Consider the following 12,205-nt stretch of genomic DNA (forward strand, 5'->3'; position numbering starts at 1 on the left):
AATAGGACCACCGACTAGGTATACAGATAGACCTATCATCTAATGTATTTTTGCGGACCACTTTTCGGGGGCTAGCTAACCCCATTACCATTTTCATTTCACGCGATTTAGATGAATTTATGCCAGAATTTTTGTGCCACAAATAGATAAATAAGTCTATTTCTGTTCTGAATCGTTGTTTCGCGTGCTGCTGGATCGCTTCGTTTGCATGCAAATAGGCGAAATAAAAATGGTAATGGGATTACATGACCCCACAAAAGTGGGCCGCAAAAATACATTGGATGATAGGTTTATCTTGGTTTATCCTTATAAGCTCGTCGGTGATTATATTCATGTGAGACCACTGATAATATATATTAGTGTGTGGGACCCACTTGTGGGCGCATGCACACTGGGAATTGGTTACAAAACATAAAACAAAGTCCAAAGTCTCTGTAAGAATACTCTATGACACAAACGAATCAAGATCAAGATTTCTATTCTGACTGGTCTGCCATCTGGAAACAGCTGTTTGTTAACACCCCCGAGCATCATGGCCGCTCCCAGTCCGATGGAGCCGTTGAAAATGACATTTGTTGGATAAAATGCAATCAAACAGTGCCTAAAGATTCTCCGTTTGTACGACGAGCATAAATATCGTGCACGCAGTTCAATTATATTTCACGTTGCCCGCATTCGCCGTTTCAGAGATGACTTTCGTGTGATTTCCTTTCAATTCGTCTGCGAATGTCCCTCCTACGCTACTTGTCTTTTGCAAATAGTAACCAGTGTTTTGTTCAGACATTATTCGAGATAATACACGTATCGCATTGTCAGGACATGTTACAATGATGCCGATAAAGGATAACCAGGATGTGGCGTGTTTTCTGGTCACAAAACACTCGTGGAAGGGAAAGTAAGTTATACGTGTTTCGTTAACATCACGTTGAACGTTTCGCCGATTACACATCGACTTGCAATTAAGTTTATAGTAAACAAAAAAATTATTCCTTTAAGGTCAACCGCGTCCAATGAATCATTCGTATCGTAAAACAATTTGTTATTGCACGTTTGCTTGTTCGAAATTGGAATGGTAGTATAAAGTAATATACTTTACTGATATTATTAGTTAATTTAGATATTAATGGAGAAATGGTGTTTGTCATTAATTACATAAATGTATCCATAAGAATTACAATGATAATTTATTATAAGCATATTTCAAATGATTTATGGAAATTGATTTTACTTGTTTTCAATTGTTTAAAAATATTGGAGAAATACACGCTGCTGTTAATTTTCATAGAATGTTACAATAAGTGGTATTGTGCAATGTTAATGTCAGAAAGAAATAATATTTGTGCTTCGTATTATAGATACAAACGTATTTTCTCAATTGGATCCATGGGTATAACAACATATAATCCCAGTACATTAGAAGTCACAAACAAATGGGAATATTCAGATTTTATAAGTGTGCAACCAATGAACAGGAATCAGTTAGGATCACATGAATTTAGTATAACAATGCGTAAAGAGCGCAAGGTTGATAATATGAAATTCAGTTCAGAATACAGAGCTGACTTGCTAACTGAAGCTCTCAAATATAGGAATCAATTTGTTGAAAAACCTAAAGAAATTCTGGTGAGTTATGTATGGCTTGTTCGATGTTCATTAGGGAATGGTCTAGAATTGATATTCAACCAGACATGTTATCAATCCAGCCATATGGCGGTAATGCTTTGATTAAACTGTTCTGTATTATATCATTAATGAGCTAAGACTGCCAAATTCCTTGAAATAAAGAATGATAAATATTGTTTTCTTCGTATTGTTAAGCGTATTACTACATTTTAATTAGAGGTGTGCAAGAATCTCGAAAATTTCAAGATTTTCAGATTCTAGTACACATCTAATTTTAATATAACTTTGAATTGCATGTTTACGTTGTTTGATTGCACCCTTTTTGCCACAGAGATACCAAGCTTACAAACATCATTGGTCTGATACAAGATTACCTGTTGTATTAGAAGTGACACCATATAGTCTCGACCAATTAGATCCAGCAACCAACATGGTACTAGCAAGTTATTATTACAAAGATTTTGAAGGGATTGCTACGATGAAAGATTACCCGAATGGATTTGTGATTGTATGCGGTGGATTTGGACGTTTGCACCTGTTTGCCTCTCAGCACATGGAAGAAATAAAAAAAAAATTACACGAATCAGCCATGAACAATTTAGGTATCAGCATAAAAGTTTTGAAAGAACCAATCAAATTAGACGATTTCGTTGCACAAAGATTGGGCAAATTTAGCGGGGACGATCATATAACAAGTGTTTCAGAGTTTACTGTTCACAAGTATTCATCTAGACATATAGACCCACAGAGAAGAACTCTTTGTCTTTCCGATACTTGTTTATTGGAAAGAGATCCTCAGACATACAATGTCTGCACGCTTCGACCATTGTCTGACATTTTTGCGTTAATCCGTGATAATGAGAATCCACAACTATTTACTATACAGTATCTGAATAGCCAAACACGCAGTTACACTGCGACAGATAGAGATTCTTTACTAGCGTCTTTATTGGATGGTGTTAGAGCATCTGGAAATCGGGACGTTCACGTCAGAATGTGTCCGGTTCCGAGAGGAAAGAGACTTGGACCTTTCAATTTGCCAGTCGATGAGGAAGTTGAAACGTCTCATGTTAAATTTCTTCACCAACCACCTAGTGGACGTACATTCGCTGAAATTCTGGAAAGATTCAATGCAAACATTCCGTACAGTGGTTTAAATTATTCTGTGACCCAAGATGTAAGATTGCTTGTACATTCGCTTATAATATGTATAGAATGTCGTATTTACGTAATGTTAATGTTGTGCGCATACTTTTCAAGATGTGAACGTACATATTGATACAGTACATTAAAGCGGTATTAAATTAAAGATTCAAATATATATTTGCAGAATAGAAACAACTATTTTGTAATTGAAATTTAACTTTATAATAATACAAATTTTATACTAGAGTTTTCTTTTTGAAGCTTAGGAAGTTTACTATCGAGTAATATCGATTTACATCAATGAACAACATTGAACATTGCACGATCAATTGAATGTATATTTTCTTTTTTGTCCAGGATGTTACACCGCTTGAATGGACTGTAACAACGTTACAACTTCAAATAAATCATGTGATGCTAAACTACTTACAGGGTCTTTTTACTGAAAATAAAGATAAAATCATTCTCTGTGCTTTGAACGCGGTGGTAAACAAAGAGTTAGAAACAAACAGCGAAATAGAGGCGCAGTTTCACGTTTTAAGGAGACTGGTCGCCAGTAGAATTGGTTTCACTGCATTTACAACGCTTTCCGGATTCAGAGAAGCGATCGGTCATAAAGTTGTAAAAGCTTTAAAGAGATTAGACTACGCTGTGACACAGTCAGCTATAGATTGCATCTGCGCTCTCATGCAACCGATGCACGATGATTGTGATTTGAGACAAGAACAGTTGAATAAAAGTAGCCTTCTCAGCAGTAACAAGTTCTTGGAAAGTTTGCTCGATATGTGGATGACCCATGTTGTATGTATAAAAAAAGCTACACTTATTATCAGTTCCTTAAAAATATTTTAATGATTGTCATCTTGTACTTTATGTATTTCAGAATCATGGTACAGGTGCTCTGGTAGTGTCTGCCATGCTTGATCTTTTGACTTTTGCCTTGTGTGTACCATATAGCGAAACAACCGATGGCAAACATTTCGACAATCTTTTAGAAATGGTTGCCTCGAGAGGCAGGTCCCTCTTCAAGTTGTTTCAACATCCGTCACTGGCTATAGTCAAAGGTGCAGGTTTAATAATGAGAGCGATTATCGAAGAGGGTGCAGCAGAGGTTGCAGCAAAAATGCAAGAACTTGCGCTTGCCGAGGGAGCTCTGCCAAGGCATTTATTAAATAGTCTTTTCACTGCTGGCACCGATGGTAGGCTGTTAACGCATAGACAATTGTGCAGACATCTCGTAGGGCTCTGGGTTACAGGACATCCTACGGCCATGGGTCTATTGAAAAGAATTATGGTAAATTAACATTATTGACTGAGCATACGATATTATTACCGCTAAATCACTAGAATGAAAATATCTAAGTTTGTGTTCATTGTGCATTTGTACAGCCTGTTGGTTTATTAAATTACTTAGACTCCGAAGAGAAGATTCCCGAGTCTTTCCTCGAGAAAGAGAGGTTGAACAATCGTGACAATTTGAAAATAGCAATAGATCATGCATCGAAAAATAAAAAGAATCCACAGTGGATCGCGATCGAGCGCCAGATGCGCGTTGTCGAGAAACACGTCGAGCATGCTCTTCAGCATTGGGGAGCTAGAATCGGCATCGAGCGCAAAGAGAAAATTAAAGAACGTCCAATAGTATTAAGAAAACGACGAGAAAGGATAAAATCGGAGGCGAATTGGAATCTCTTTTATTACAAGTTTAATCAGGATCATTCACTGCCGAATTTAATTTGGAACCACAAGACACGGGAGGAGCTAAGAACAGCACTCGAGAATGAAATTCGCGCATTCAGTTCTGACAAAGATTTGGCCGGTGGAACACTTATCGCCTGGAATCATAGAGAATTCGAAGTACAGTATCAGTGCCTGTCGGACGAGGTGAAGATCGGCGACTATTACTTGAGACTTCTGTTGGAAAGAGATAGTCCGGATAGCCCAATAAGAAAATCGTACGTATGGAAATTTAACTCTTGCGATATAATTTCGATGAAACGTCTTCAATGTATCGAGTAACGTAATTGTCTTTGTTGTAGGTATGAATTTTTTAACGACTTGTACCATAGATTCATATTAACAACAAAAGTTGAAATGAAGTGCCTTTGCTTGCAAGCAATGACTATAGTATATGAACGATATTTCGAAGATATTGGTCCGTTTTCGGATACAAAATATATTGTCGGGATGCTGGAACGTTGTACGGACAGAATGGAACGCGATAGGCTAGTCATGTTTATAAATAAACTCATACTGCACAGAAGGAACGTAAAAGACATAATGGATCAAAACGGAGTACGCACACTAGTAGATCTGTTAACGTTAGCCCATTTACATACTTCGCGAGCAGTCGTGCCAACGCAAACCAACGTGATCGAAGCAGGACCGCAGCAACAGCTAGCAATGGAGAAAGAATGGTATTACAATGACGGAGATCATCGAAAAGGTCCTATAAGCCTGAAAGATTTGAAAGATCTGTATTTAACGAATCAGATAACATACAAAACCAAAGTTTGGGCACAAGGATTGGACGGCTGGCGAATGATCTCGCAGGTCCCACAGTTAAAATGGACATTAGTTGCGAAAGGAACACCAGTAATAAACGAAAGCGAATTAGCAACATTAATTCTAGACATTCTAATCAAAATGTGCGAATATTTTCCAAGTAGAGACGTTGACGATGCAGTAATCAGACCTCTTCCGCGTATGAGGCGGTTATTATCTGATCTTCAGTGCCTACCTCACATTGTGCAACTTTTATTAACTTTTGATCCGATTTTAGTTGAGAAAGTAGCCACTTTGCTATGTGAAATAATGCGTGATAACGCAGAAGTTTCGAAGATCTATCTTACTGGTGTATTTTATTTCATACTGATGTATACTGGTTCCAACGTTTTGCCAATAGCAAGATTTTTGCAATTGACACACACGAAACAAGCGTTCAGAAGCGATGATGTAAGCGTATACTAGAATCAGTATATCTCTATTGCTTAAAACGTTATTGTATAATGTATACTTTGCAGAACGTCGCGTTCGATATCATGCAGCGTAGCATTCTTGGCCAGCTGTTACCCGACGCGATGGTGAGTTATTTGGAGAATCATGGCGCAGAAAAGTTTGCGCAAATATTCCTTGGCGATTTCGATACGCCGGAAGCCATCTGGAACGCCGAGATGAGAAGAATGCTCATCGAGAAGATAGCAACGCACATTGCGGATTTTTCTCCAAAGTTGAGAAGCCATACTATGTCGAGATATCAGTACATCGCTATACCTGCAATCAGATATCCGCAATTAGAGAAGGAATTGTTTTGTCAAATATTTTATCTGCGTCATCTATGCGACACTGTCAAATTCCCACAATGGCCTATTCTTGAACCAGTAAGTTTATTACTCAATAATTATAAATCAAAAATAAGATTCTAGAATACATTTTACACTTGATGTTTAGGTGCGGTTATTCAAGGACGTACTGGAGACTTGGAAGAAAGAAGTAGAGAAGAAACCACCGCTGATGACAGTGGACGAAGCCTACAAGGTTCTTCAACTGTCTCACGGAAAACAGCACAACGAGGCTGAAGTGAGAAAATCGTACTATAAGCTCGCGCAAATGTACCATCCCGACAAAAATCCGCAAGGAAGAGTAAGTTTATCAAAAATCTGTAGTAACAGTGAAACATGCAAACCGATTGAACTGCATTTTTCTGTGTAGGATAAATTCGAAGCAGTGAATCAAGCGTACGAGTTCTTATGCAGTCGGAGTTGTTGGTCCACGGACGGGCCGAATCCCGACAACATAGTGCTGATTTTAAGAACGCAGAGCATTCTTTTCCATAGATATTCCGACGATCTTAGACCGTACAAGTACGCCGGTTATCCTCAGTTAATCAAAACGATCAAATTAGAAACAGATGACGAACAATTATTTTCAAAGTCCACGCCGCTACTTGCCGCTGCCAGTGAACTAGCATACCATACGGTACAATGTTCTGCGTTGAATGCAGAGGAACTTCGCAGAGAAGGAGGATTAGACGTTCTGTTAGATGCTTATACGAGATGCGTTTCTGTATTAAACAAATCGAGCAAACCGAACGACGTGGCGGTACAAGTCTGCATGCACATTACCAGATGCTTCTCGGTCGCTGGCTCATTCAGAGGATGCAAAGACAGAATCATTGAGTTACCGCAACTGGTTAAGGACCTTTGTAGAACATTACATTTCAAGGTTAGTATCAACATTTCAGTGAAACGAAAATACGAAATTATTTAACAGTTGTATTTGTGTTTTATAGCATTTAACGAAGTTGTGTTCGGTGGCAACAGAATGCATCTCTTCCCTTGCGTCGGACAGCGTGCTGCAAATGCAATTGCTGCAATCAGGTGCTCTGTGGCATTTACTGCTCTTTATGTTTAATTATGATTACACGTTAGAAGAGGGTGGCGTCGAGAGAAACCAGGATGAAAATCGTCAGGAAGTGGCGAATAATTTAGCCAAGCTAGCTGTTCGAGCCTGTGCCAGGCTAGGTGGTTACATGACAGGGGAAAGCGAAACACCTGTTAACCCTGTTACGGTCGCTGCTATGGAAAGCTTGTTAACACCTTATTTAGCACGGCAACTTGGGAAAAACAAGCCGGAGGAGATATTAAAGATTTTGAACTCGAATTGCTCGAATCCATACCTAATTTGGGACAATGGAACGAGAGCAGAATTGAACGAATATTTGGAAAGCAAACGGCAAGAAAGATTGAACGGAAGCGAAACATTCGAGCATGACTTTAGCGATTTCAAATATAGCGCTCACGGGGATGAACTTATTATTGGAGAAATATTTGTAAAAGTGTACAATGAGCAACCCGTATTTCCAATAGAGGTACTGCATTCTTTACTCTTCGAAGTAATGTTTAGATAAAATAACAAACGGTAAATGTTTTGCAGAATCCCAAAAGTTTTACGATTAATTTACTGGACTTTTTGTCTGAATCGTGGGAGTACTTGACATCGATCGGAAACGTGGCACTGGCAAAGATGGATCAGAAGAAATTAGAATATATTGTCATGTCTCTCGAAGCCTTGAAGAATGTGATCAAAAACAATCCTGGAGTAGAATTGCAGTGCATAGGACATTTCAGATTACTATTTGGACTTTTAAGTAGCAATAACTTTAAGTTGATTCAGAAGAATGCTTTGGAGGTGATCAGCAGTGTTACAAGAAACCAAGAGTGCGTGGACGATATCGCGGCGAATGATGTTACGGTATATTTGTTAATAGCTTTAAATACTTTGAAGGAGTGTCAGCTTCTTATATTAGAAACATTGTACGCCCTGATGAGTTCCACGAGGATTGTAAAGGACGCGTTATCTAAAGGTAAATGGCGATTAAATATATTTATAATCTTCTCTATTAAAACAATATTTCTCTACATCTTTAGGAGCTGTTGTATACGTTCTCGATCTATTCTGTAATTCAAGTAACACGCAAATACGGGAAACAGCCGCCGAATTGCTTGGCAAAATGTCGTCCGATAAGTTGGCCGGACCAAAAGTTAAGTTGGACTTGTCTAAATTTTTACCTAGATTATTCAGCGAAGCAATTCGAGACGCTCCTAAACAGTGCGTGCACATGTTCGAAACCAAACACGAAAATCCTGAATTAATTTGGGACGACCATGCCAAAGCGAAAATCTCGAGGATTGTCGCTGAATTGAAAGAGGAGTATGTAAAAACATTGAATGATCCAACTTTCGATAAAATTACAACTATTTTATAATATGATATATAAATTCTTCCAGATTTTACGCATTACAGAGGCGAAATCCTAATGCAATATTAAAGTTACCTGAGACTCAAACTAATGCCGATTTCGCAACAAATGAGCCCGTTGTGGGAGGTGTATATCTTAGATTATTCGTAGCCAGTCCTGCATGGGCTCTCAGAAAGCCGAAGGAATTTTTAAGTGAACTTATGGACACAACCCTGACACTCATGTCCAAAGAAAAAACTGATGTAAGCGTAAAATTTTGATTATTTAATGAAATTGTTAAGCTAAAAAATTTAATATCTTCGAAATTATTCTATTGATTAGTCGGACATGTTGGAATTAACGACCCAAGCACTAGTATGTTTACTTCAAGCACAACCGACTTTAGCCGACCAAGTTCCGTCATTAGGACACATACCTAGACTTTGTCGACAAATGGCAATGCAAAATAATCAACCATCCGTGTATAAAACTGCAATATTAATACTTCATCAATTAGCAACCAGTGAAGTGAGTTCAATATATTTCTTGGGCATATTCAATATTCGTGAATATTTATATTAAAACAAATCTGACCATGCCTTTCAGATTTGTATATCATCCATTTGTCAAACTGAGTGCATAAGCCCACTGAAGCATGCGATGCAATCTAGACGGGATATGATAGCGATAGCGTGCGAGACGCTGAATAGGCTATTCTCCACTAATGAAGATAGACTTATAAAACAAGTGAGTTGAAACTTGAGAAAATTAAAATATTTGACTTTACAAATTACAAATGATTTTTTGTTACATTCTTATAGGCTTTGGATGCTGAAATGGTGCCCTACTTATTGAACATATTGGAGGGTCGATTGGACGCCATTGAAAATCCTGCAACAACCAAAGCTCAAATAGTTAAAGCTTTGAAAGCTATGACTAGAAGTTTGTTGTTAGGTGAAAAAGTCAATGCTATACTAGAGAAGTCGAGCGTCTGGGCAGAATACAAAGATCAGCGACACGATCTGTTCATTTCTAATACTAACAATGCTGGTTACCTTACTGGTAAGATATACGAACATTTTATATTAACTTATGACTTATACAATGAAAAATTGTGGTCTACAGACATGTATTCTGGTACATGTCAAAGTAACATTTTAATGCACAGCAGGAACGCCGGTATCTGCTGGTTATTTAACAGCTGGCCCAAGCACGACCATAACCACTGGCCCACCACCAGTCGACAAGGAAGATAGTTTAATTAACAGAAACGATAATATCTGATATAGGTAGCATCGCAAGTAAATACAAGGGGCAAAATGCCGATCCTGAAATTCCTATCGGTATATCGTACCGATGTAAAGACTACATTGCCTGTGATTTTCGGGTCCTTAAACTAAGGAATTTGTCAATCGAATGTTTTTGTTAAATTTACATTTATATTAAGATTATTATATATATATAAATATTATATTATATATATATAAATATTATATAAATATAATGATACTCTTTATTATGCTGTATAGGCAAATTACATAAATACGTGTAAAGTAATGTCATTCTTTACGGCGGCGTTAGCGTGTGGCAAAAGATAGTATTCAATGAAAGTCTATTACTGAACAAATTTTTCTAGGAGAATATTCGTCTGAATGAGAGAAACAAAAAAAAAGAAACGAGAAGCCTCCCGTGTCGATTTTAAACAATTTTTTGTAAGCGAACTGTTTACTTTGTACTTAGCGTATCTTCCGACGCAACTTTTTTCATTGCTTAGCGCGGAAACGGATCATGCATTGCCGAGCGGATTCGTTTCGCGGTACGAGAGATCGAACGCGGTTCCGTTTGCCAAACTCTTCCAACGAGAATATAGGAAACTTGTATTTCATTTCGAGAAATCGGAAAACCGCTTCGCGTCCCGCACGCGGATGAATGAAAATCGAAAAATCGATGCGATATGATAGATAGCGTGGAAATCCTTCATATGTAGTGCAACTATTTTCTCTGTGATAGCGCATTAATCTTGCAAGAGAATGTAATGGGACGTGTACATGCGTGAATTGTTTTTCTGATGTATAAACGAGATATGGCTTGACGAATTCACATTACGTTCGAACGGAAGAACAACGTGTGCTACGTTGTTGAAGCATTGTTGCTATACCCGAGCACGTTTCGCGCGTGGAAAAGGATTTCAAACGATCGTAATACTCGTATTGATAAAAATTTCGTGCTTCGCGGTTTCATTTTTACCATTACATGTGAAAGATGTTTATTCATTCCCCTTTTCCACGAGTCGGTCGCTTTCCTCGGTATAGCGGAATGCTCTCGTTTATTTCAAACACATCGAGGAATTCTCATCGACAAACATTTTACGTCTAATCATACAAATAAGAGAACAAACCATTGTTTTATACGTAGAGAGGATGACCGAGGACACCGTTTTATCGTACACACATTCGCGAAGTATTCTTACTTTTCATAGCAGTCTTCACGTCCATTGATTTTTTTAACGAATTTTCTAAGAAAACAAACACCAAGAATGCCTGCTAACGAGAGACGAACGATATTGCGAAACGAAAAAGAAAAAGAACTCCAGGTGATTGTAACCGGAGAGTCGAGCGCACACTTTACTCATTACTTCTGTGTAGCGTGTGCTTTTGCTCCCTTTTTGTTGTTACGGAAATTATTATGTATTATACTTGTATTATGTTTCGAGTTATATTTGTTTAACGCTTCGAGCCGAGAAAAAGCGCTAAAAGCCATTCGGTGATATTGTAATCGGGGATTTGTCGAGTAGTGTTAGTTTCACGCGTAGAAAGAGGAAGAATTCCTCTGTTTCATATCAATTTCTAGTATTCTAAGGGACGGTCGATTCAACGGTCTCGAATATCCCCCAGAGCTTATGCGAAAGTTGCATATTACGTTGCTCTTCACCTGCAATCAGCCATTCGCAACATGCTTTTGTTGACTGCCGATCGACCAGTCGGGCGTTCTCGACACTCGCGAAAGCAATCGACAGCAAAAGAAAAAAGAAAGACTATAGTTCCTCTCGCGACAGAACCACGCCCGTGCCTGTTAAAAAAACGCAGCGTAGGAATTTCTATACTTATTTGCAAATTTTATAAACGGTGGACAAAACCATCGTGTTCCTCGTAGAGTTATTCGTTTTCCCGCGTAGCCTCGCGATCTTGCGCAAACATAATTTCCGTTCGCTTGCACGCGCTCGACTCGTCGATCTTCACAGAAAGAAAGAGGAAACTTGAATAGATCGGATGAAATCAGACAATGACTAGAGAAACGATCATCGAGTAAATGGGGAGATAAACGTAAACGAGTGTTGGCATGGTTGTTCATGCTGTGTGTAATAGCGTTACTGTCAGACAAGTAACTACAAACAAATACAGGAGAGCCTTAGTTATTTTTATGTATTTTGCGCCTGCGTTCTTAAGGTCGAGAGTAAGATATTGTATATACACACACATGTATATGAAAGAAGTTATACCACAGATTATTGTACGTATAATTAGAAAATAAATCATTTTGCACATGGTATGTGAGAAGAGTTTAGCTTAAGTATTTTCCCGTGGAGGCCGACAATCGTTTTTTATAAAAAATCTTCAGTGCAGTTATGAATATTAAACAATCTAAATGGATAAAAAGAGGAGAGAATCCTGCGATGGAGAAGAGGTGTGTTATGAT

The 12,205-nt window shown here is 38.2% G+C and overlaps 1 protein-coding gene across 4 annotated transcripts; it reads left to right on the forward strand.

Moving 5' to 3' along the window:
* The first annotated feature begins 493 nt into the window (after positions 1-493).
* On the forward strand, positions 494-12,179 carry Rme-8 (receptor mediated endocytosis 8). Of its 4 annotated transcripts, none has more exons than XM_076434112.1 (18): positions 494-895; positions 1,356-1,623; positions 1,955-2,800; positions 3,127-3,570; positions 3,653-4,063; positions 4,159-4,724; positions 4,809-5,724; positions 5,793-6,149; positions 6,220-6,411; positions 6,481-6,993; positions 7,061-7,639; positions 7,705-8,134; positions 8,199-8,481; positions 8,559-8,772; positions 8,852-9,037; positions 9,116-9,256; positions 9,331-9,571; positions 9,678-12,179. In XM_076434112.1, exons 1-18 carry the CDS (start codon positions 828-830, stop codon positions 9,791-9,793), a joined length of 6,771 nt encoding a protein of 2,256 aa, XP_076290227.1. In that variant the 5' UTR covers positions 494-827; the 3' UTR covers positions 9,794-12,179. The 4 variants fall into 4 exon arrangements, with proteins under 4 accessions (XP_076290227.1, XP_076290228.1, XP_076290229.1 ...); XM_076434113.1 differs by having other exon boundaries at positions 9,681-12,179; XM_076434114.1 differs by having other exon boundaries at positions 3,202-3,570; positions 9,678-12,178.
* The last annotated feature ends 26 nt before the right edge of the window (positions 12,180-12,205 follow it).

Source organism: Lasioglossum baleicum, chromosome 11 (genome assembly GCF_051020765.1).
Source record: "Lasioglossum baleicum chromosome 11, iyLasBale1, whole genome shotgun sequence".
In the NCBI taxonomy this organism is placed as follows: Eukaryota; Metazoa; Arthropoda; class Insecta; order Hymenoptera; family Halictidae; genus Lasioglossum; species Lasioglossum baleicum.

Coding starts and splice junctions, on each gene's coding strand:
- Rme-8 (XM_076434112.1), top strand. CDS start 828: ATGATGCCGATAAAGGATAACCAGGATGTGGCGTGTTTTCTGGTCACA. Junction 7,640..7,704: donor AACCCGTATTTCCAATAGAG/GTACTGCATTCT, acceptor AATGTTTTGCAG/AATCCCAAAAGTTTTACGAT. Junction 9,572..9,677: donor CAATGCTGGTTACCTTACTG/GTAAGATATACG, acceptor TTTAATGCACAG/CAGGAACGCCGGTATCTGCT.